This window comes from Onychostruthus taczanowskii, unplaced genomic scaffold, assembly GCF_017590055.1.
Source record: "Onychostruthus taczanowskii isolate IOZ18803 unplaced genomic scaffold, ASM1759005v1 scaffold67, whole genome shotgun sequence".
NCBI lineage: Eukaryota > Metazoa > Chordata > Aves > Passeriformes > Passeridae > Onychostruthus > Onychostruthus taczanowskii.
The window spans coordinates 6,769,339-6,795,428 of NW_024504455.1; the positions used below are offsets into that span (position 1 = coordinate 6,769,339).

The 26,090-nt window shown below is 35.3% G+C and overlaps 1 protein-coding gene across 2 annotated transcripts in view; it reads left to right on the plus strand.

The window, feature by feature from the left end:
• The window catches only part of GBE1 (1,4-alpha-glucan branching enzyme 1), a 139,412-nt gene that overhangs the window by 28,744 nt on the left and 84,578 nt on the right, over positions 1-26,090 (plus strand). For both annotated transcript variants that reach the window (XM_041420850.1, XM_041420851.1), the window contains exons 2-3: positions 4,091-4,260; positions 11,793-11,905. In XM_041420850.1, coding sequence (XP_041276784.1) covers positions 4,091-4,260; positions 11,793-11,905 — 283 coding nt within the window. The remainder of the gene's footprint in view (positions 1-4,090; positions 4,261-11,792; positions 11,906-26,090) is intronic.

The following is a 26,090-nucleotide window of genomic DNA, read 5'->3' on the forward strand; positions in this document are numbered from 1 at the left end:
CTTGGGCTAGTTCTAAGACTGAAAATCTTTTCAGCGAGTCTGAAGGCAACAATTTCAGTTTCAGGAAGCATTGATATATTAACAGAGGCTAGATTAGAATATGGGACTGAAAACCCTGCTTTTTCATAAAAATTCCAGGAGCCAGGAGCACACCATGAGCAGCCCCCCTTCTGCTGCCTGCAATTGTCAGATTTGTGTTGCTGTAGTAAATGACTTCACATGGTACTTCCTTCAGTCACTTCAGATGCTCTGTTCAGAAGTTCTGTGAATCCTCTTGTTGCTCTCTTTAAGTTTATTTTGTCCCAAAGGTAATGGTTGTACTTTTCAAGTCATAGTTGGGTAATCCTCACCAGTGACAACATTAATGATGAGAAATTGCAAAATCTCAAGAGACACTGCAGTCTCTTGAGACTTGAAAAGTATAAAGGCAGAAGTCAATATTTTGTTGTGACTTACAGCTCTAAGAGGTTGACTGTTCCCATGTCCAGAATGTTGAGATTCTCACGAAATGCATTCAGAGTCTGTCATATAAGTATATATATGCATAGCTGAACATGACAACTTTCAGTGTTGAAGAGATCACAAAATGTAGTCTTAGTCAAGTGTTTATCTCTGGTTTTAAGACTTGTATGCTATTATTAAACAACATAAATATTAGCAATTGGTTGAACAAAAAAAAAAATTCCTGTAATTTTCGCTCTGTAATTCTGGGGTGTCACTTTGGAAGATAAAAGAAAACATTGTTTAACAAGCCTTAGTAATGTAGAAACAAAAGCTGAAATACCGTGAAAGCAAAACCTGAGTTCCCTAAATCTGGGCATGAGCATGCACTTTCCTTTAAAGGAGCAACTCAGTCCTTTCCTTCAAAGGAGCAACAGGCTACAGTTGCTGCTTTACAAGGCCTTTCTGCTGTTTTACAAGGCCTTCTGTGACAAGTAATGTTGTTCTGAGTCCAGATGTGTTTCATCTCCTGAGATGAGTGGAATTGTTTGTTGCAAAAGTAATTGATCCATTTCAGGAGTTAGTGAGGTTTTTTTGTGAGATTTGAGCAAACTACAGTTCCTGACTGGATAATCTTAGGAGGTGGTTAAAAGTAATAAATTCTTACTAGATTATAATTTTAAATCAATTACAGAAAACGCTAGTTGTTGCAAAAATCTTTGTCTGCAATGTGATGCAGCAATTATATCTGAATTAACTGAGTCTATTAAAAGCAGCATGCTTCTGTACAAATACAAGAAGCATTCTTACTCAATTTACATGAGGCTGTGTTGCTTGTTCCAAGTCTGTCCTGTATAAAAAGTCATTATTATAAAAGTGTTATACATCCTTGCTCAACAATTCTTCTAATATGTTCCCTTTCTTTCCTACCCTTCCTCTTCCCCAAAAAATAATTTATTGAGCATGTAATCTTGCTCACCACTCTACAAAGTGAGCAAAAAAGTAGTCTTTTTTCCACAATGATACTTATGATCATTTCATATATTAAATGCCATGGTCTCTTTGTGTCATGCTTTGCTTAAGCTCTGAATTTACTGAAAGGCAAAAATTGAAGCTGTGGGTGTTCTTTGTGCTTTTATGACAAGAATCAGGAGTTTACAATGTCTGTATTACTGATTTTTTCACAAAGATACAGAATCACATAATTGCTTTCTGAAAGTCAATTTTCATCCATCCCACATTCAAATCCTGAATTTGTTAGATGCTGATTTCTTCTGAAGGAGATGAATGGGTTTGATTCCTAGGAAGGGATCATGTTGAGGAAGAGGAGTGGGCCACTGGCATGTGTTGCGCCTCTTAAGTGATGTGAAGTGAATCGTAGCCTTTTCCTTTTCTGCACGGAGATTTTCAGTCCTTCTTTGTGGCCTGTTGTTCTCTGGTAATAAAGGTTTCATTTCCTTCTTCTGCAGCTTTCAAGGGTTTGTGACTGACTTCTGTTTAAAAATGAAGCTTGCCACTCCTTTTACTTTCTGCTGAGTATGGGAAATACCACATCCAACTAAACATGTTCTTAAAGCTGTGCCAATGTATTTGTGGTAAGAGTGGGGAGGAAAAGAATAATTTTGTTTAGATAATATATTTCAAAACCACCTGTTCTCTATTACCTGTATCAAGCTCATTGCTTCAGTTAGCTCTTCTCTGAAGTTAGAGCAGCTACCTAGAGTAAAACAGATCCTGCTTCAGCTACAGTGGAACAAGGTGGAAGCAATACATGTGACAGGCAGCAATTTTGAAACAGCTTATGTATGGCAGAGAAACAGGGATTTGCAGATAACACTCCAAATATGCTTCTTATGTATTTTTCCCCTTAACCAATTAAATATATATATATACACAAAACATATATCTATATGTATATTACTCTACTTCTGGTATCATACAATATTTTAAAGAATGACTTAAATTTCAAAGCTATAGTAGTTGTTTTATTTTTTCCCCAAGGAGAACCCTTCAAAAATAGAGTAATTTGAATTTACCAGATGATATAGGTAAAATTCTGAGGGTATTTATGACTTGCTCTGGGTTTCTGTATTTAAGCTTTATATACATCTTTGTGATTGCAGCTATTTAAAATGTAAGTTGATCAACTGAGTTTGTATATATAAATAATACACTTAGAGTTGGAAATCTGACAAAATACTTTTCCTCAAGGACACAAATGAAATTGATTATCAGAGCAGCAGTAGTTAGTAATGCACTTCTGAGGATTATACCCATGAGCAAATTTTGAAGGAATAATGGAGGTGGATGGGCAAAAATAGTTATGAGTGTATTTGCTACAGTGCTTCCTGGAGGCATTTTCAAATCTTTCTCCCTTTAAAGATTATCATCAGTCTTTATAATAAAAACTCACTGGGAGATTACCCTTAGTAGTAGTCATAGTACTGTAATACAGGTAATGCTGTTTACTTAACTAGCAATTAGACATTTTAATATTCTACTTTGAACGAATTAAGGGTTAAAAAATATCAAAATTTTGCAACAAATCACAGAGTCCTGACACTGCTAACAGACTTACTTTTCTTTAAGCACCAAGGTGTTACTCCATAGTGATGGTTTAGTGTTTATATTTCCTCTTGCAAAATGTAGGAAGTGTAATAAGGCTGATGAGTTTGTTTTGCTGGGGTTCTCTCTGGTTTTTATACACTTCAGAAGGCTCTTTACCATTTGTGAAAAAACATTTCTAATTTACCTCAGGAGTGTCTTACTGAAAACAAACAACAAAAAAAAAACTATACAGGTAGCATTAATTAAATGCTCAACTGCAGCTTTTAGCTGTGCTTCTGCTCAAAATAGCTCATAATTTAGGGGTCAAAGTTGACTATCTTGTTTATATTGTACCCCTAATGTTACCATCAATTCCAGAAACTTACTTGGAGAAAACATAGCAAAATATGTCAAAAACTCTAAGCTGTTACAAAGGTTTGTGCTAGAGGTTTAGGGCGTTTAAATTCCTACTGGTGTAAGTAGGTTATGGTCCAAATAATTACTTTTATGAAGCTGTAATTTTTTCCAAATTGCTGCAGTGTCAGGGACTGACTTGCAAAGTCTTGCTGATTGTCTCTGTAAAGACGTTGCCTATGGAGCCCCTTTTTGCAAGGACCAAATGGGTTTATCCATGCTGACATGCAGTACTGCAAACTTTTCAATGGCCTGAGATTGTCTGTCTATTAAAACTGGCTGTGAGAGATGTGGCAGGCCTATCCAGCTCTCCCTAGGAGGGTTGTGTCTGATATAAATAAGATGGAAAGAAAAGTGCTGGGCTGCTCAGAGTGTGAAGTTCTCCTGTTGTGTAGTAATACTGGGATTTCTTGGCTGCCAGTCAGGAATTGTAGTTTTAGACTGAAAGTGCAAAATGTTCCTGTAAAGTAGAGAAAGCACTGACAAACGTGAAGTTTGTAATTTTAGACTGTGTAACAACCATGGAAAAATTGCATGGTTTGTATTTTTTTTTCCTATTCCAGTAGAGAGCAGTGAATCTTGTGTTAGTGTGTTTAAATTTATTTTTTTTTTTAGGTTTTTGCACTAGTTAATATAAGAGAGATGCTTGCTAATCTTTCTAAAAATTGTTCTCTGTTTCCATTGCCAGGTATTCTCTGTTTTATAACCACTTGAAGAACATTGAGGAAAGTGAAGGTGGCCTTGATAAATTTACGAAAAGTTACAAAACCTTCGGAGTTAACCAACTTGCAGATGGTGGAATATACTGCAAAGAGTGGGCACCAGGAGCAGAAGCTGTGTTTCTTGCAGGTGACTTCAGTAAGTATTGTTAGGAAAATTTCTTCTCCTCTGCACAATGTTTTACATCAACATGCTCTTCCTTTAAAGAAAATTTTGTCACAGTGGTGAAATTCTGATAGTAGAAAATGTGTCATGGCTTAAATGAATAATATTTTCCTCTGTGTTCCAGTAACTTATGAAGATGTGTTTCTGTTGCATGGTCAGTGTTATGCATTTTTTTAATACCCCAAAGGCAGTGACTCTTGTCACACTGGATCACACTGCAACTTGGGGCTGTATCTAAACTCCCTGAAGTTCTTTTTAAAGCTTTATAACTAGACTTTTTTAAAACTATATGCAGAGAAGCAAAAATGACAGTGAAACAATTTGCTTCATCTTGTTTTACTGATGAAGCAACAGTGTTGTCTAAGGACCAAGGTCCTTGACAATTCCCACCCATCCTGAGAGTTTAGACAAAAGTTCTGCTGGAAAATTGTAGCCTAAAATCAAACTAAATATTGCTGAAAGAGTAGCTATTCTGTGCTTGTGAGGGCAGAAGAAGGAAAGGTGTTAGCAGAATGGGAAGGTGGCAGTATTATATAGAAGAATTGCATTGCTTGCCCTGATAACCAGGAATTGAATTTGACACAAAAATATAAATTTGCTTCTTATTTGAAGGCTAGCTACACTCAAATTATGTTCTAAAACTTTTAGATGAAAGTGACATTCATCATGGCTCTTCAGTCCTACAATACTTGCTCTCCTTTTTGCTTAGGGTTTTGGAGGGCTTTGTTCTGTTTTTCCCTTTCACCTCTACTCTCTCTCTTCACTTAGGCCTGCCAAAGTACTAGGTCTTGCATTGCTGATTCTTACTGAATGGGGACTTTCTGTGAAATTATTTTGTTCATTGAGCTGCGTTTCAGAAGCATGCAGTTTTATTTATCTGACTTTGATTTTGCAAAAATACTCATCTAGGGAATGTTCAGTGTATTTATATTGCAAAGAAGCAATATGAAAAAAAGTTGTTTGAGGCAGTTAACTAATTCTGCTTAAACACAACGCTTAATGTTGGCCATTCCTTACCCCTGTCTGAGGAAGCTATTGAAAGGAAAATCTCTTTATTTTAGGGAAGGTATTTATTTAAAAAAAATCCTGTTTTTGATGCAGAAGTTGAACAGAAAAGTTAGCGCAACATTGTTTTCAGCAATGATCCTGTTTGATATGACTAACAGAGTAAATGATAAAGTAGCTTTTCTTAAAGTGCTGCTTGTCATTTTATTGGAATAGACATTGATAAATAGGTTGGTGTAGTTTTTGCATTTTAATATTGAAATTGGATGTGTCCTCTAAGAATGAATAATGAGTTCACCTACTAGATAGATAATAGTGATTTCAGGTATCAATATAGACTGTAAGGCAGCTAGATCAGGTTATTTTCATAGGTCAGTTTTATGTGTATAAACGTGCAGAAAATTCTCCTCCTTGTCTTTCTTCTACTTGCTGTAACCCCATCCATTGCTCAAGGTTTTCATGGGATGGTTGCAGGTTAAATGTCTCAACTCAGCTAAAGACTAGAGTGTGTTTGATTTAAATATGTATTTTAGGAGATGTTACTATTAAAACCAGATTTTTAATAATATAATTAATATTTGAGAAGAGGCTATAGCTTGTAAATTGTCTTATCAGGCTGGGGGGAAGTATATGTATACCAGGATGGGGTAGCTAAACACTGAAATAGTTTTCTAAACTCTATTTCATTTAAAATATTTTATGTAAGACATCATATGAAGCAGAAATTTAGAGTAATATCTTAGAGTAGATGTATCCAGACACTAATTAAATGAAGAAGTAAAAAATTAAAAGAAATTCATTGTAATGTGAGGAAACTGTTTCTACTATATATCAGTCAGTCATAGTAAAGTATTCAGTCCCAAAGGGGACAATAGTGTACTTGGAAAGACTGGAGGCATGGAAGATTGTCATTCAATTCTTATGATCTTAAATAATATTCTCACGAGAAATTGGATTTCAAAACCCTAAGATTTAGAGTCAGATTGCTACAGATATGTTTAATTAAAACTGAATCCCTTTAACCTTTCTTTAAGTTTTCAAGCAGGTTAAAGTCTCAGACTAAATTTATTATTATATTGTGTTTAAATTGGATATTGGGATTGCTTTTAATAAGATTTTTTGTAATAAAACTTTTTTATAAAAAGAACCATAGCATAACCACGTCAGGGAAGTTGGAAATCTTAGACAAAGGAATATTGAACTTAGATGACAGAAGCTCTGAAATATGGTGGTATATAATATAAAAAACTGTCAATTCATACTTTTTGTTTTGGAGATGAATAGCAGTGTTTTCCTTAATAATATGGTGCTTTCTGAGAATATCTTAATGTTTGATGTAAAGACACAAAGTATTAGTCTCTGCTGTTTCATCTTAAGTTTTTTGAAGAACAAAAACTAGTAAAAAATAAAATTGCAAGAACAGCTTGTGTACAGAGACCTTGAACTTCTTTTTTCCAAATTTATAATTTAAGCTTATAGTTGGTAATATCTTTGTTACAAATTATGTGCAAGATAAACATGAAAAATTTACTTTTGTAATTATATACATGTGCAGCCTTAGTCCTGTACATGTAAAGGTTTTTCTGAATGACTTTTATGCCTTATAACAATCAGAAAAAGCTTTGCTATTAAGGTATTTTGGTCCAAATTATGGAATTTTTATATCTTATTCTGATAAACTTGTAATGAATGGGATAGCTCTAATTTATAGAAAAATTCTTAATATCAGTGTGCATTTTGGGAAAAAAAAAGCTAGAAACTAGAAAAAGCACACAAATCTGTAAGTGGATTGGAGAATTAAAAATATGAATTCAGGAAAATCCCAATGCTTTCAGAGCTTTTTTGTCTCTTTAAAACTCCATAATTGGACAGAAAAAGTATTGTATCTGTTGGTGTTCTAGTACAAAGCTTTATATAAGAAGTATTAAATGAGCATCCAAAAACATTAAGATTTGTCAATTAGTACTTTCAGCATCTCAGTAAATCAAGTGTATGAGACAATTACTCAGCTGAATTTCCAACACTGGAGGCTCTGTCAACATTATAGCTCCTTCAAAAGCTCTCAGTGATAGCACTGAATATTTCATTTGTGTGCCCTATTGCTCAGGAACACAGTGACTACTGGCAATTTATTGCTGCTTTAAAATTGACTATTTTAAAATAAGTCACTGAACTGTGAGTTTTGAGAGCAACCCACGGAATTTATTTGGGAATTGGAACACTCACATTTGTATTTGGTCGTGCAGAGGCTCAGTGGGTTATCTGTAAACAATTCCTTAATATTAAAAAGAAAGCTACTGGTTTTAAAAAGCTTGAGAGTAAGTATGCAGGTATTAATTTGGAAGTCAGCATTTGCTGTAATACATTTTTATATTTGTGGTTTCTGTTCTTTTAGTTGTCCTCCCTTTCCTCCTTCCCAGCTCACATTGATCTAAAATGTTGATCAGACTAGAATATCTGGTTTGGTTTTTACTTCCTTTTCCTTGCACTAGTTGGGAAGGCTTCTGCTGTGGTTGGAGGATGGAGGGAGGGTAGGATTTTCTGGGAGGATATTTGTCTATTCTTTAAACTCTGACATGGTCCCTTCAGAGTGAAAAGAGAGTACCTTAAGGCACTGTACTTCATAATTTAGTTATCTGACAGCTGACTAAAAACTTAATGTATCAGAATGTTGTGGGATTTCTTTTTTTTTCAGATTTTTAATGAAATGGATTCTAGGTACTGTCATTATATCATGATGAATTTCTTACTGCTTCCTTTCAAGATTTTTTATAGAAAATTACCTACATTTGAGGACTAAAGTCAAACAGTGTTATGTTTCTGTGGGTGCAGATGATTGAAAAGAGTAGACGGTAATAGAAGGTGTCACTAATATACAGGGAAACATCCTGAGAAGTAATGACACTTGTTTTTGTGTCAGTGTTTGAGCTATTTGCCTGATTTCCAACAGCTCAACCACAGGATCATTAATGTAATCTGCTATAAAAATGATTAATGTGAGGAGAGGAAGACCTAATTGGCCATTGTGTAGAACAGAATAGTGTCCTTGGAGAATCTCCAGTTATGTTCTGATTTCATATTCTAATAAAGTGGGATACAAGTATCTTGTTGGGATACTGGGATTTTGGTGCTCTTTCCCTTGTCTGAACTCCTGCTTGTCTGATAGACTTTCTTCAAGGGTGCTGTGTGTTTGCTGAACTCTATTCTCTTTAGGTGTCTTTAGTTGATCGGAAAGTATGTGGAAATACAATTGCTGTAGGAGATTTGATTTCACTTGAGAATTCAGCTTTAGTTTATAAAGTTTTTTGACTTCTGGAAAAAAAACAGCTACAGTTCTTGTATTGGACAAAGTAAATTATTTGAGTAATATGCAAGAACAACTCCTTTCCTCTGTGAGAAGTGTTAATTTCTTGTGTGAAACTCCCAAGTTCAGGCATGAGCCTCAGAGGTGTATGGCTATATCCTTGTCAATGTGAAAACAAAGTCAGGAGATTGAACAAGAAGTCACTCAAATTGTCATTTAGCTGGAAATATGCATTTAAATTGATTTTCTGTCACAAATGGTAGAAGCCAAACCTTTATAGCTTTGAATTCTGTTCTACATTAAAGCTCAGTTCATGGTTCTTTGGCATGCTAAGCGTGTAGTTTTGAGCAAGAAGTTCCCTTGTGCCTCCTATTGCGGAGGTGGGATGTAGTGTTTTTATAATTGGCTGGGATTGGAAGATCCAGTCACAGAGATGAGACAAAGTATCAGGCTATCAAAGATGTCTTCTGTGTTGGATTAAGCAATAGCTGAGGCTTGAACTTTTGTGCAGAAGCTTTTGCCTTTGTGTATGGCTTATGGATATTATGTGATGGTGTCCTTTTCCCCCAATACCTGTTCAAGCTGATTATTTGAACTTCTGCTGGTAATCTCCTCAGCCTTTTCCTATTTGTAGTTGGCAGACTCTTTGAAGTCTCTGTTCTTAAACTAAGATATTTCTTTTGACTTTTTGTTTTTCATCTTCATAATAGTCTGCTAATCACTTGTTGGTTCGTTGAGTTTGTTTTTTTCTTTCTTCCCTCAGGCATTTTGGGGTAAGTTTTGCTGAAAAATCAGAAAACCAAGCAGTAAAACTGAGATAAGCATGAGCCACTCTCTCTTTGAAAGGAATATTCAGTTTTCAGGGTGTTCTATGTTCTTTATGCCTCTGGCATTAATACAAAGCAATGTTTTCTGTTATAATCTTTCTAAGTGAGCTCCTCTCCAGGGGTAATTAGTAAACAGTGGGTTTAAGTAGGACCATCTGGGGAAGATGGGTATTGCTTTGCATTTATTTTTAAATCATGAGCCACAGGCTTGCAGTCATGGACTGTGTCTGGGAGAACAGGAGGGATTAACAGGAGCATCTGGCATTGCTGGCAGGTGAAGGGGAAAGTTCAGGCAACTTTGGCAGAATTATCAAATCTGTCTGTGGAGAGCAGAAATATTTAAATAGGTCGAGAGATATAACCATTCCCTCTCTGAAGGAGGGAAGATGTGGTTTTAGTAGAGGTCATGAGAATCTTTTTTTTTTTCATATTTTAAGTGTGCAGTGGTTTTGGTGGACATGATTAACTCCATGCAAGTTCCCCTTGGTGGGTTTTATGAAAACTGGCCCTAAGAATTTTTTGCTGTAATTTTTAATATTGCTCAATGTTCATCACCTGGCATGTGTGGTTCAGTTTGTGCATTGAATCAAGAGATGTAGCTCTTGTTGGAAAGAGTTTCATGAGAAGCCATGAAGATGGGGGGATATCTGGGGGGAGAAGAAGATGGAAAGAATTTAGAGTAAGTCCTCCAAGTTGGGTCTTGACTGTCATAAGTCCTAACCAGTTTTTAAAGCAAACTTCTTGCAGCTTCTTAACATCTTTCTCCTGTTTTCTCATTTTTGCCTGGAATGTTTATATGAGATATTCTAGCTGTTTATAATTTAAAAAAACCCGTCCTTTTTAAAGCGATGTTTTCTGCATCTTTTTTACTGTGCCTTGAAATAAAAAATACATCTATATTTTACTGTATAAACACTATAGTTTGCAGTTTAGAAATTTTATGCAGGAGTATTGCTTAATTGTCAGGGTATTGTTTGTTTGATGTTAGTCCTAGTAGATACTAGTAGTATTTGTTTAATTATTTTTCTTGATTGAAATTTCGTGTAAAGCCAAGGGGGAGGAACCATCTAAATCTTACTAATATGTAAGTTCTGCTGTTAAGCAATAGTTTAGTAAATAATTTCTTCACTGCTAATATGTGCAATTTAGCTCCACTATCCAAATACTTTAAACATGATAAAACTATAATCTAAATAGAATACTGAATTAATTGCATTTCTGTTTTACTCTCCACTCTAAAATGAGTAGGTACCAGAATATTTGTCTGGCATGCTAATTTTTGTCAGATTGTGTGGCCTTGTTTAATTTGTGTCTTTCAGTGTTTTTTAAAGATTGGCAGTTCTTCGGTTTAAACAGCTGTGCAAATGCAACCATTAACTTTCAAAGCAGTCTGATCTTTTTCTGAAATGCAACATATCCATACATTGCCAGGAAGGATTATCCTTTTGTTGCACAGCAGATAATATTTGTGATTATTGATGTTTAGGAAAATACATATGCTGATGGATAGACCTCCTTGATTTCCCTACCTCCCCTGCTGTGATTTCCATGGTAGCAAAAGTGATGATCCTGCTTCAGTTTAACTGTCCAGTTTTTTATTGAAATGCTTTTAACCTGACATATTTAGTACCAATGTTGTTTTATACAACTCTGAGTTAATATTCTTAAACTGAAGTCTGCTTATTCTTCTTTCATTGATGTGTGGGTTTTGGTTTGTTGTTGTTTTGTTTTTGTTTTTTATTACAAGTGGCCATGGCATGCAAATAGATGAGCTTAAGGAAGATTACCATGTGTTGCTTTAACGTCTTGTAATTCAGTTTTCTGTGTTGACTGGTTCCTATTTAGCTTGAGTCCACTGCCTTGAACTATGTGAAGTAGACATTTCAAGGGAAAAAGAAAAAAAGGAATTTTCAAACTTATCCTTTTACTTCCTTCTAGAAATGGAGTCTAGAAAGGACTTCATTGCTGAAATGTGTCAGTTCAGAAGTGATATCTTCACTCCATTCAAAGGAGTTAACCTTACAAACACTCCAGACGCCCTTGGCAGGTGTCTGTTCTGTTCAGTTGGACAGGCCATAATGACCATCCCTGCACATCTCTAGTGCTCAATAAATCCAAAGTGGACAAAGAATCTTGAATTATGGGATTTTCAGTTAATTTTTTAATGACAAAGGAGTCTTCCTGAAGACTTAAAACTCTGGCATTTCATTTTACCCCTTTTGAATGTGTGTGCAGTATCAGGCATATAAGTATTTGTGTCTGCTCTCACTGAAATTTATTATCAGAAAGATGGAACTCAGAGTTACACCTTTGAATTGTAATTGGATGCATTTTAAGATGAGCACTTAGTATTATTTCTTATATTGCAGATGGCTGGAATCCATCTTCTCATCCCTATAAGAAGTTGGAATATGGGAAGTGGGAGTTGTTCATTCCACCTGAAGATGGCCGTTCTCCTGTGCCCCATGGGTCAAAGCTAAAGGTGTTGGTTCTAGACTTACTCTAACTCTTGTAACTCTTCTTACTCATTTACTGTCCATTTTGTTTTCTTCTAAGTAACTTTATCATCTTCTGATTGGTCTAAGAAGCAGAAGCACTTTATCTAGTTGAACAAAGTGACCTAAAGGAGTGAAACATTAAGCATCACAAAGAGATTTTGGGAACAGTCATATGTGGCTGAAATGTAGTTGTAGGGTATTGCACCATGTCATAAGAGGAAAACAGTTTGCAAATTGATAATCTAAAAAAGAAGAATTAAGTCATGTATAGGCAAAATCTTTCTGTATTTGATGCAACTACCTGTTGTTAAGATCCTGTTAAAATCTCAATACTTGGTAATTTTTCAGTACTTTCAATACTTTTAACTATGGCTTTTCAGGTGATTTTTGGTTGCTTTAATGGTACATGCAGGTTTGTAAAACTTACCTTTTTTAGGAATTCACAGTACTGAGTGGAAAGCTTAAGTAAGGGAAACTGACCACAGTTGTATTTCATAAGCATCCATGAGCTGTCACATGCCACAGTTGTATGCTTAGTGCAAATACATCTAATAATGACTAACTCACAGCATAGTTGATGATTTCTGGGTGAATATTGGTTTAAATCAGAGATGTGCTTTATTGCACTCAGAGCTTGAGTTTGAGATACTGGGTGCTATTAGAGGGCAGTAATAAGTACCAAAGGAAAGAAATGTATGTACTGAAATTACCTATAGACTATGAAAATTATGAACCTGGGAGCATTTGTATAATACTACTGCATTTTCAGAGGTCCCATCAACAGAACTAGAATGCTGAAAAAAAAATCCTCATTTTTTCTGCTGAAAATCTGCTTAGGCAAACAAGAAATGTGTTAAAACAAAGATATGTGTAAAAAATGCTCTGGAAATGCTTACTCAGTGTGTGTGCTTATCTCTATGCTTTTTGTTATGCCTTATGAAATAATCCCGGTAATAAATAAGGATAAATTGAAGTTCAGGAATAATCATTCAAGGATGAGAAAGCTGTTTTTTATTTTACAGAGCAGGAAAGAAAATACTTGTCTGCAACTCAGAAATGCAGTGATTATGCAGAAAAGTATGAGAATGCAGAATGGTTATTTAATATTTTCCATGGTTTTGAGATGCAAGTAGGTTAGATTTTTTGATTGTTGCTGAATTTACCTTCTCTGTTTTATCTACAAAACTCTTGAGTCAATTACTGTAGAAAATTCTATGCTTTTTGTAAAGATTAGAGGTGTGAATGATGATGATGAGTGTTGATAATTATTAACACAATAGTTAAAAAACCCATAGAATCTTAAATGCTTTTGGAACAATGTAAGATGTCTTGGATAATCACTGGTCATACCTCCTTATTTTGAAGTAAGTTCTTGATAGTATTTTCTTCCTGTTCAGCATTTCCTTGGAAATATAAACTCCATAAAACAAGGATTGCATTATACATAATTTGTATAGTATGTGGAATTGCCATGGATTGCATATGATTTACTTTCAAGATGAATTGCTGTACTTCTGTAATTGCTCTGAATTTTCTGAAAAGCCAAAATATACCCACTGGCAGAGTAGAATGTGAGTTTTTGTTTTTCGGCTTTTTCTACCCTGTCACTTTAATTGTGCTTTCCATGGTCAATTTTGGACAAAGTTACGTGGCTGTCACGGACACTCATGACACGTTGTCCAACAGGCTTTTGAAGCAAGACTGCCTGTGAAACATTTTCTTTTGAGTATATTCCTTCAAAAAGGACCAAATATTTAGAAACTTGATTCATGAGTGTATGTAGTCATAATTGATGGCTCCATTCATATGGAGCTACTCCCTGCCTCATCTGTAGCTTTGCTGATAATCTTTCACGACACTTTGTTCCATGGTGCCTTCAGGACTGAATCCAACACTTCTCTGTGTGTACTTGTAATGTAGTCAGATAATGAGACTAAGAGGAAAAAAACCTAAAAAGTCTCCAGTTAAGGTAGTTCAAAGATGGTTTATCACATAAGCTTTTGGAATATTCCCATGGTAGACGTGTACCTTATCCTCACACTACAGCTGATCTTACCCTCTCCCATTCTGCTAATGGGTGCAGAAAGCTTCTGCTTTTTCTGTAAGTTGTCCTTGAGCTATGTGGTTCAAACATTTATGGTTGTTTATAAATGTCTGTATTTTGTGTGTTAGAGCACAGTTTTGCTGTTCTTTGTTCATGTAGAAGCTGAGAAAATTGGTTGTTTGCAGATAGAAATTACTATGCAGATTGCAGAGATAATGTTGAAATACACAGGCGCTGGTGTCTGCACTAGACTAGGCAACAGGCATCTTTCTAGTAGTGGAAGCATTTCCCACTTTTCTTTACTAAAGAAGCCTAAGGGAATCACAGCTTTAGAAGTTTCTTTCACCAGTATGATTCTTAAATACTTAAGTTAAAATAGTTAACTTCAGACATTATTGTGGTGATTAATCTGTTAGGGGAAGAAATGTCTCCTCCAGAAGGTCCTTTTCTTTAACTTCTGTCTACTCTGTTTTGATCTTCAGTTCCACGCAGGCGAATGCCAAGTTCTGAAATGGTAACAAGGTCATTTCTTTTAAATAAGTAATATCTAAGCCAGAATGGGAAATGGATGGAGTGTAGTCGGTGACACTAATTTAGATCAGGTCACAAAATATTTTTGTGGGAAAATAAATGAGGAGCAGAGGTCAAACGTTTGCCTGTTTTCAAATAGAAGCAGGCTGTCTACTGTAGCTCTTCAGGCACTCTTCTCATAAGTAAATATAAACATTGCAGAAAATGAGTAATTAAAAAACCTGCTGTAAATCTTCTGACACTTTTCTTTGTGAAGAGATGGCTGCTTATGATAGTTGAGTGACTCCCTTGTGAATTTTGACATCCGTCTTCAAAATAAGGTTACCTTGCTAGAAAAGGGTATCTTTTTTCTTTCTCTGGTGGATCAATTGGGAGCTTAGACTGAGTTAAGTGAACAAATATTGTTGCTATTATGGTAGGGTAGTGCTGGCTTTTAAGCTTCTGACAGATGTCACAAGTGAGCAAAGATTTAAACCCAAAGCCAAGTGTTATCCTTTAATAAAAGAAGGCTTTTACCTCTCATTATTTCTAAAGAGGTAGTTTGAAAGATGTTTTCCTTAAACATCAGCATGTTTGTCATTCTACAGTGGTAGCAGTTGGGGTGCAAGTACTTACCTTTTGTGGTGGAAAATGACTGGGTTTTTTTTTTTCCTTCAGATTGGGTATTTTTAATTAACTTCTTAGATAACATAGCAAGCTTTTTACAAAAATTATCATGGGTAAACCTTTATAGCAAGTCTCCTTGGGTGTAGTTGTATTAATGCAGGAGTGTAATCAGTGCTACACTTTGTCTTTTTACTGTTTATTTATAAATGATTTTTCCAACTGCATTATATATATCTGTAAATTAAGTTTTCACTGTAGTTGGCAAGATCCTAATTTTAAAATAGTGTCAGTGAAGTTCAGGGATAGTATTGGTAAAAACTGAGCTTTTAGTATCTGCACTTGGGAGCTTGCTTAATATTATTTACAGGAATGCCAAAGAACAACATAGAAAATGGAAAACAATTAGCAAATGTATTCCTTTAAGAATTTAAATCTAGTTGAAAATAATTTCCAAATTCATGATCAAGTTCTGAAATATTTTCACATAGCTAAATAAAAAAAAAATTGCAAGATCAGTACTTGAAAAATATTGGTAATTGTGATAGAGCTACCCTGGTGCCCTGTAACATTAACTAGAAAAGGAATCTGTATAGTAGAACCACTAAATTTTATTTTATGAGCTAGAGAGGATATATTAAAGTAGACGTGATTGTTCAGCTTTCTAATCATGACAATAGGTATGTAATTTCTGAAATTGCTACCAGAAAAATAATTTTTTAGACTAATAAACTCATTTGACACTTTAGCTAACAATGTGCTGGGTAGGTGCATCAATCTATATATGCAACTAAATAGCACTTGAATATTCATGCAATGCAGTTCCTGTATTTTTCCTGGAAAGAACACCTCAAAGTGGTAGAAACTTTCTAAAAGCTCTGCATTCCATTATTTGTTAAATCTGTATCCTTTTCAATTTCACATCTCTGTGTTTGTGTCTGTATATATATATTCTATGTATTTAAATGGTGATGTTTATAGTTTTTTGAGGGAGTATCTTGTACTGTGATTAAATTTGATAACTTGTACACTTGTTAACACAGTATTTTTCTACTGATACTCTTGCATGTTTGAGTGGTTTCAGTGGTTGCTGAACAGGAGTTGTAGGTGCCAAGGCCAGTACAAGATCCAGGCAGGCATGAACAACACAGTTCTTTCATCAGTTTGTACAAAATGCTTATAACTTCACTATGATTGGTTTTAATAGTTTTCCAGTCCAATGTATTACGCATTTTAATACTCAGGTGTACAAAGGAAAGAACTACAATGACTTAGAGCATTAACAGTTTATTAATAATGATTGAAAGTACCTAAAGTACACTTGTATTCCTGAGGTGCTGGGTAGAGGAAAGCTAGTTGTGAAGAATAGTTTCAAAACTTAATCCTTACAGTTTTACCACTTTATCCTATACTTCCTAGCAGATCTGCATGCTCTGTGTTAAACTTGTACACCTTGAAAAGGAATCAAATATGGTGACCAGGTAGGTTAATCTGTGTCAGGGAACCACTGCTAGTAAAATTCATCAAGTGTAATTACTGTCACCAATGAAATAGATGGTGCTGCAGCTGACCCTGCTGATCAGGAGGTGCAGCAGCATAATACCAGACTGGTGTGGAGTTCAGGTCTCATGCACTTCAAGCAGTCTGCAGTCAAAAACGTGTTTATAATGAGAATGTGAAATTTCAGGAAATCTGTTAATAATGGCAGGCTGGTGGCTATGATTCAAGGGACAGAAATGTTAAAGTTGTGGTGGACTTTCAGGGTTGTAAGATGTAAATAGAAACATAGAACACCTGGTTGGGAGGGACCTGAAGGATCTTCTGCTCCAGGCGTTCTTGACAAAAGCATGCCCTGGTCACAATGGCCCAGCACCCTGTCTAGCTAGATCTTAAGTATCAAACATTGGAGAATCTAACACTTTCCTGGGGAAATTGTTGTCATTATGAGATAGGTTATGTGCAGTCAGATGGATTTTACAAAGGGAGTCTTGGATATCCTGAGCAGAAGTACTCAGCTTGGTTTCAGTGGAAACCTTCCTGAAGAAATGTTTGCTATTTCCTTTCATGTACGTATAGAAACACTTCTAATTATTTTGGTTTTTACCTTAGCCTAAGGGAAGAGGGAATATCCTTGCTCAGTGTGCCAAGTTCTGTATCACTTGAATGTCATGTCTTAAATAGTCAGTAGGATGCAAGAAAAAAAAAAACAAAAAAAACCAAACCACAAACCAAAACCCAACCCAAAACACAATCACCAGGTTTTCAAATTTGAACAGTGAATGAAACAAGTGTCCTGCAGCATCATGGTACGTAGCCTGTGTGGGAGAGGAAACAGACTTGTACTCCTGGAATTTTGAAGTTACTAAACAGGACTTAAATCATGTACCATATGCATTTCTGGATATAAGTAATGCTGATGACAATTAAAACATTAATTCTGTGGCAGTACCCTTCATGTTTCACCATGTGATTGCGAGCCATGGACCCTTCAGCAAGTTATTGTAGACTTCTTTGGGTTATACATGAGGTTTGCCAGCAGGAGGAGTTGTTATCTCATTTGGAGGTAAATGGTCTCTTGGCGTTGCCTATTTGGATTTAGTAAACAAAGTGCAGCTCCTCATGGACTCATAGGAGAGACTGTAGCACCAATGAGCTGTTGTAATGCAGTGGGCTGTTGTTCTTTGGAGCCTTCGTTGCAGACTGAGCTCAGTTCTTTAGAATATTCTTGTTCATTTATTTTGGCAGGCTTAGTTCTCCTGTGACTTGGAGATTGCACAATTCTCTGGTTGGAGGTTTTGCTATTTAAAAATACTTTAAGATATTTTACTTTTAGTTTATCCATACAGAAGACTAATTGTTTCAATTACTACTAGGTGAAAATTTAAGTAAAATGTGGTGTTATTTTTTTTTTTTCCTTGAAGAAGAGAGGGAGACATCTTAAAGAAGAGGTCTTGAAACAGATTTTGAGTCCATATTAAAAATATATAAGCATGGCTGTGATTCTCATGGGAATTGTTTCTGTTTGGAGGGTAAGATCACTTTCTAGGGAATGCTCCTGACATTCTCTGCAGTATGACGCAGCCACCCAATTGCAAGGTGCATTCTGCAGCAATTGTCCATGATACAAATGCTTTGTAGTTGAGGATAAGTAATAGTTAATGCTTGGGTACCCGTATTATATACTTCATCAGCTTCTTTTCTACTTGACATGGCTTGAAACAACTGTAAGAAGTTACATGTACTGTATGTCTAATGTGCTTTATTATTATGGTTGCTTTTCAGACCATGCTCTTGTACCCCAAGCCTCTTAACTAAGAGACTAGCAGAATACATACAGGAATGCTTCTATATTATGCGTACACATTTTTACAGTCTTTGAGCATCATCACTGTTCTTATAGTAACTTGTTTCTGATTAAGTCATAGGGAGGGAAATTTCTTTTTCAACTGTATATTCTAGAGATTCCAGTTTGATTTTTTTTTTGTGTGTTAAAAGGTTTTCAAAATCAGGATTCTAGACTGAAAGAAAAGTTTTAATGCTTTCTCTCAGCACAGATGTGTGTTTTCCCATTGTGAAAAAAATCTCAAACAACTGGCTGTCCCTCATACCTAATACTTCTGCCCCTGTGTAGCTAACAGTTATAAATCCATGTGCTTGGGTGATTAATGAAGTATTTTCTATACACTTGACTGTTAAAATCAATTGGGAATGTTTATGTGTGATGTTGCTTTCATTTTTAACAACTCTCCTAAGGTTTCCTGGATTTTGGCAGTTTGATTTTCCTATGGTATTTTTATCTGCATATATATTTTTTAATACTAGGCTACTGGCTCCATCTTTTGAAATACTTTTTTATTCAAATAGATAATACAGCTTTTTTTGGGTTTTTTGCTACTACTGGTTTCTCCTAGTTTTCTAAGAGAAAAAAATAGAAAAAAGAACAAAGGCTTTCCTTTTTAACCTGATCTAGTAAACTAGTTAAAGATGTTCAGAAGTTCTGCAATGCAATTGAAATACTTAAATCACAAATGGAGCTGTATCTCCCTCTTTTGGAAAATCAAGGCATGACTTCGTGACTTGGCTTAGAATATAGGCTTTTGCCTCTTTTGTATTTTGATTGTATTTTAGTCTTACTTTTTCTTTCCTTGAGGGCTAAGGGAAAGGGAAAAATGGGGGAATTGTGAACAAACATTTAATATCCATAAGTTTAGACTGAAGTAGCTGATGTCATGATGTATTTACAGAGCAAATAAATCTCTCTCCAATGATTTTTGAATGGCACAGATTTGTCTGCAGAATTTTGTTAAACATGTAAACCCCCTAAAAAGTACTATTATGTCTGATAACTAAGGAATATTTTTTCAATGTTTGATATTAATGCTTGTCCCTTTAGCAGGTTTCTTTTTCAGAAAACAGTTAGGAACAAAAAGAGCAAACCAGACAACTGGTTTGTATCATCTGACTCAGTTTTGATACTAATCATAAATTGATCAGGAAAATAAAAGCTTGGTGGAAGGATAATGTGACTAGTGTTCTATTACTTTTTCTTTCCAGTGTAACCAATTTGCAATTTAGGAAGGAGAACAGCCTGGAAGAAGCAACATGCTGTCCATTCTTTCCAAAATTTCATTTCAGGGTTTATGATCAATTCACTGTAAGGAAATAACTTCAGTCTACAAGCACCTTGACAGATAGACTCGATTTCTTGGTTATTTGGAGCAGTATGAATAGAGTATGGTGAAGTTTTTCAGGGGAAGTTGAGTTCTGGAAAGATCTCCCATTTTCCGTGCTCCTTACCACTCCAGTTTGGGTGAAGGTTCATTTGGGTAGATACTCTGGAGTTGGGGAAACTGAAGTGTTGAGGAACTTCTGATCAATTTATTTCCTTGCTGCCTCTCCTGAGCTTTGTTACAGGGCTGTGCAGGAGCAGGAAGAGTGAGACACTAATGCAGAAGCTGTGTTTGCTTCTTCATTTATTGCTTTCTGTTTCTGAGGCTATTAAAAAGAAACATTTATCTGGCCTCTAAAAATCTGTCAGGTAAAGTGAGACAGTTATGGAATAATGCTCTTTACCATGCTGTTCGATCCCAAATTTTTATCAGGCTTTTGTATTTTTATCTGAAGCTGCTTTAAAGTGAACTGTCAGGTAAGAAACTCTAGGTTCCAGTCCTGGGCTCTGCAGCAGGTTGCACTGTGTTATCAGGAAGTGTTCTGCTGTGGTCCTTTGTTTTAAGAACCAAACATACTGAAGTACTGCCGCTAAATTCCAGTGCTTCTCTCACAAACCAGTGCTGACCTGTAGAAAGAGAGGAGTTGCTCTCTGTTTTCCTCTGTGTTTGTGAGGGGGTGATGTGATTTTATTTTCTGTTGTAAATGGCCTCAGTTTACACTGCCTACTGGCAAGAGATCATCAGAACCATGTGTTCTGTCCTGAGTGCTAAAGTCAGGATTGATTCTTTTTGAGGATGAATAGGACAGGCAGGGGTGTACAGGGAGAGGTGCTTTCAGCTGATAGATGGTAGCATGGTGGGAGTGGGTCTCTTCTCCAAGGTAACCAGTGACAGGACAAAGAGGACATTTCCTCCAGTTGTGCTGGAAGAGGTGTAGATTGCATATTAGGAAAGAGTGGTCATGCATTTGAACAGGGAAGTCATGGACTTGCCATCCTCAGAAGTTTAAGGAAACACGTGGATATGGCAATCAGGCCATGGTTTAGTGGTGAGCATGGTGCTGGAGTAGCTGTGGGAATCCGTGGTCTCTTCCAACCTAAACAGCTCTAGGATTCTGTTTCTGGAGCAACTTGAGGGTATTGAGAAAAGGATGCAAAATTTAAGGAAAAAGAGAAAATAACAGGGTTGTATTGGTGTCTTGAATGCAGGACCTGTCTTTGAAACTGAACAGCATGTATGAAATAAAATCTAAGACCAGGTTTTCTTCCAGCACCAATGTATCCAAAATATATTAGGTCAGATTCTTTTGTATTCTTGGAAGTTTGTAGTTTTTTCTTGGTTACCCTATTCATCTACAGCTAAAGTAAAAATGTAAACTTTTAGATTCTACAGAGCACATTATGCTAAAAAAACCTTGGTATTCAAACAATTGTTTTTAATTTTAATCTATTTTTAGAAAAACAGAGGGAGGAAAATACCTTGATGCTAAATGTCTAATAAATTTGTTGTAGTAGATAAACCTTGTTATGTTATCACAGCATCTAACACAAACTTCTAGGAGTCTATAAAAGCTTATCCTGCCCATGTTTTATGTTTTGCATTGAACTTGCTTTTAAGTTGGATGCATGTTATTGAGATGAAATGATATTTCCACCTGTATTCCTGTGGCTTTTATATTTGGATAATTTTGTGTCAGAAATGAATAGATCTGAAGCTAATGAAATACTGTAGGTTGTAAAATACTGAAATAATAGCTTATTGCCCTTCTATAACAAGTCACTTCCATTTCCATATTTATATTAAAGCTAGTCCACTCTCTCATTTTATTAGCTATTGCTGGTTTGATGGTCAATTTAATTTCATCATTGTATTAAAAGCCACATATACCAAGAATCATTCTAAGTGTTTTCAAGCTATTAAAATAATGAAATAATAATACAGTGTTTCAGAGCAATTTATTGGTTTGCATATATTCATCAGTTATTTAGTTATCATTTTGTTATTTTCATTTCCTCAGCTGGAATAGAAATGATAAAATACTATATAACAAATCTCTCAAACAGCAGTAATATGTCTAAATTCTTTATATTGTTTTTTTTTTTTTTAAAGAACTTGTCCAGAAGATTATACTTGTAAATCAAAATAAATATCTGAAAAATAGGGAATGGCAGCATGGCCTTTTAGTTCTAATGTTTGAGCCTTTCTCCTAATAAGTGGAAACAGAGGTAGACACCTTATGGAAGCACATCATCATTAAATTAAATGCTCATGTATGGTTTTGAAGTCTGCTTTAGGTGCAGGAACTGAAAGCTGAAGGAGTGGTTGCTGAGCAGAGTAGTTGTCTGATCTTGCACAACTTTCTCTTGAATATTCTCTTACACTGTTCTGAAGATCTTTGTGCACACTGAGAGTTGGGGTAGCCAAATGGAGCTGTTGTGAAGAGAAGGTAAACACAAAGAAAAAAGGGATATTCAAAAACATATATGAATTTTAAAAGTGGTAGTTTGTGGCCTGTTGCTGCAGAGTTTCATCTGTCATAACAATAGGACAACCATATTAAGCTCCATTTTTACACAGGGATTTATTTTTATCTAAATTTGTATATGTGACAAAGCTTTTAAATTTGTTGTGAACCTTTCATACTTTTTATCATTATAGATTGCGTAAGAAAAAATGTGTGGTATCTGCTCATAAAAAGCCAGCAGATTTCCCTTAGTCACAGTAGGTTGAAAATTGCCTGAATGTAAGCACAGAGTTTTCCTTTAAATGCCCCAAGACATCCAGAAGGAATTGCTGGATGTACTGTGGGTGATATAAAAGGCCCGTGTTATTTTGGAAAGGCAGAATAATGGGATACCCAAGAGTCTGAAATGCCTGAAAAATCAAGGCCTTTCAATCTCACTTGTCCTGCATTGGCAGCATCATTACATTAAATGAGACCTATTTCAGCTTCTGAATTGCTCCTATGTGTTATTGCGTTTTCTTTATGATACTAGACTGACCTCAGAGTGATGGTTTCCCCTTAACTGTAATAAACTGCTTTTGAGAGTTTCAAACATCATCAAACAGACTCATAACCCCTATATTTAGTTTTATCCTACAACCTCCTCCCCATTCCATGACTTTCCTATTCTCTAGTGGACAGGCATGGAATGCATTGTCACTTTGGTACTAATGTTATTGTGAGGTTTAGGTCTTGCTTTCTCTTCCAGTAGTCCAGCATTTGGAAAACTGGAATGAACTTTTGCACCTTGGTTTTTACATACTTTCAAAGCCAGCCTTTGTTGCTTATGTTTTCTCCAACTACAGCCATACATTTGTTTTTTTTAGTGGTTTTATTCAGATCTGAAAGTTCTTCAAAATTAATCACTTATTAGCACTGATGCCATAAAACTCAGGTTTAAGATCATGTTTTTAATATGTTAAGTGTACTCATCTGTGAAATCCACAGCAGTTATTACAGTGCTTTGGGATGCTAAGCTTTAAGATGCTGTACACTTCAGACAGAAACTTTGAAAATACACCCAACATCCCTATAATGGAAAATGAATACCAAACATAAATTTTTAACCTTTGAATACAAAAGATGTACAGCATAGGTTGAGGTCTTCACTTCTGTTGTTTTGCGGTTGTACTTATATAAATTGTGTGTCTATGTCATGTCCATTTTTAGAGCAAATTGGCTTTTTAATGTCAGGTTTTGAAGGACATTTTCATTCTGTCTTCCTGACACTTATTTCTGTGAGATAATTTATTTACATGTATTTATATCTCACTTGGAAGCCAGAATCATGTGACATTTAAAGGTCGAATCAAGGATTTTGAATGCTTACCACTAGGGGAGGTGGGGAAAAACCCTAAACTATTTAGGTGAGCTATTTTTAAAGTTGATGTAGGCAAATTCAGCATGACTTACTCTGAATTACCTACATTCTTATTACAAGTTTCCAATGGGAAAGCCATCATGGAGACTTTGGAAACAGGGGAAAAACCCTCTTTTTGATCTAGTTCTAAACAGGTTTACTGTTTTGAGATACTTCCCTTTAAGCACAAAGACACAAAAAAATCATGATATTGTCCACCTACTATACAGTTTGATAATATATTACTTTATCTCATGTTTCACACAAAGAGGTGGTTAATGTAAATGGTGGCAAGTTCTTTACATATGTTATTTTGTATTTTTCCATTCTGTCTAAATTTGGGCAGTGGAATATGTAACTCTTTTGAGATACTGGTTTCTTTCTTCTTCATCAGTTTTTGTTGGTTTTTAACTAATTGGGGAGGATATATTAGTTTGTGTCAGAAACTTGGATTTCCTTTTCCCCCTCTCTTGTCCTCTTGTTGGAGTGTTTTCTGTAACAATAGGATCAGAAATACAGGGATTATTTTTACCTAGGACTTTCTTTAACTTAAGTCTAAATAACTAAGAGGTTGCTTGGGATGAGAGGCTAAGCTTTTGTCAGTTTGCTTGGCATGTGTTTCTTGCTATAGCACTATGCATTTTTAAAGCTTTATTTAATGGGGGCTGTAGTTTTTATACCAAATGGTGGCATGTCCCTCCTTACGTATGTTGAAGAATGATCAGGGACATATCTTGTGACAATGAAGTAGGTAAATCCCAAGGCCAGTTTGAAAAAGCCTAATTTAATGAACATCATGGTTTTATATATGTCCTTTAGAGAGCAGTTTTTTGAGTTAATTAGAAAATGTAAAGTCAGCTATAAAGTCCTGATGAACTATGTAGTAGCTGGTTAGGCTGCAACTTTTATGAATTTGTTTTTACTCATTTCAAACTAATTTGGAGGAATAGTACAGTATCTTTTAAACTGATTTATATTTACTCTGTCAAAAGTGCTGTGTAATGACTATATTCAGTATTCCTTATGCATGCAAAATCTGTAACAGCACATTTAGAGTATACACAGCAGCTAATTTTTATATCTGGACGCTGCAGAGAAGGGACCACAAGTCATAATTTGGGGTGAGTGGAGCACCTGCCTTTGTTTTATGTGTGCTTTATAATTTTACTCCTTTAATTATTATTTTATTATTTTAATTATATGTAATTGTTTCAAGAAATAGCAAAGCAAATTCGGGAATTAAAGCTGTCAGGCTGTTTGCATTGGAGTTATTTTTGTCAGTCTTGGGCTGAACTGCTATTTGTTTGGTAGTGCCATTTAGTTTTTTCCAATTCCTGTGCTCATGCTTCAGCTAAGCATGGTGATGTGACAGTTCTGTCTCAAGAAACTTCAGAAAACATTTGGAATTTTTATTTCTAACTTTTATTAATAAAACTGTATACAATATCAGGAGAGAGGAATAAGATTATTCAGTATAGAGCTTGATAATTAAGTCTAGGAGAGACTCTGTAAATGGTATTCACATAAAATTAAGAAAAGTATTAAACAAGCATAGCTACAAAGAATTGGAATTGCCAGGGATCACTTGATAGATCTGTAAGGACACTGTTGATTATGCCTCTGCAAACCAGAGAAGGAAACAATTCAACTTTACCAGCTGTGGTGGTGTAGTGATTGTTCTTTTTGACTCTGCTTTCTCTGTGCACTGCCCATGATACTCAAAAATTACAGCAACAAATGAGAAAACTTGGGGTTTCTACTGTAGGGGTGAGATTCATCTATCGCCATGGCTGGATATATTACCACCTATACTGTAAAGAAAGCAACAAATAAATTTTATGGTAGCTTGTTTAAAATAAGTGCTTCCCCACATTTTTGGAGATTTTTCTGATATCAGCATGGTTAAATTTCATTATTTCCGTTTTTGATTTGGGTTGGACTCTACGATCTTAAATGTCTCTTCCAACCTTGTGATTATATGTTAACTTTTTCTTTTGAGCATGGGAGTTTTCTTACATATTTGCATAATAGAACTGCAAGCAAAGTTTTAAAATGAATGAACCCAACAATTTAGATTATGAGCCTTAAAATAGAGCAGACTCTAAAGTTTTAAGACTGTTCAAGTGTATAAAAACAATCCATAGATTTTCACAACTTGTTTATGATTCTGTATTATTACTATCATAATATATGACAAATGAATGTATGTATTTCTAGGAAGTTTTAGTTTTATCTATTAAAATTCTGTCTGTGAAAGTTGCTAGAGACTTGTACAACTTCCTGTAAATCTCTCAATTCCTGAAAAGTGTAACCCTTAAGTTTGGCTTTGTAGATGTTTTGAATAAATGCAACACTAGCACTTGAACAAAATTACTTCTGAATAAATGGTAAAACAAATGCACTTGTGTCTCACAAATGAGGGAAAATAAGGTCAATTTAAGTGACTACAGAACAACAG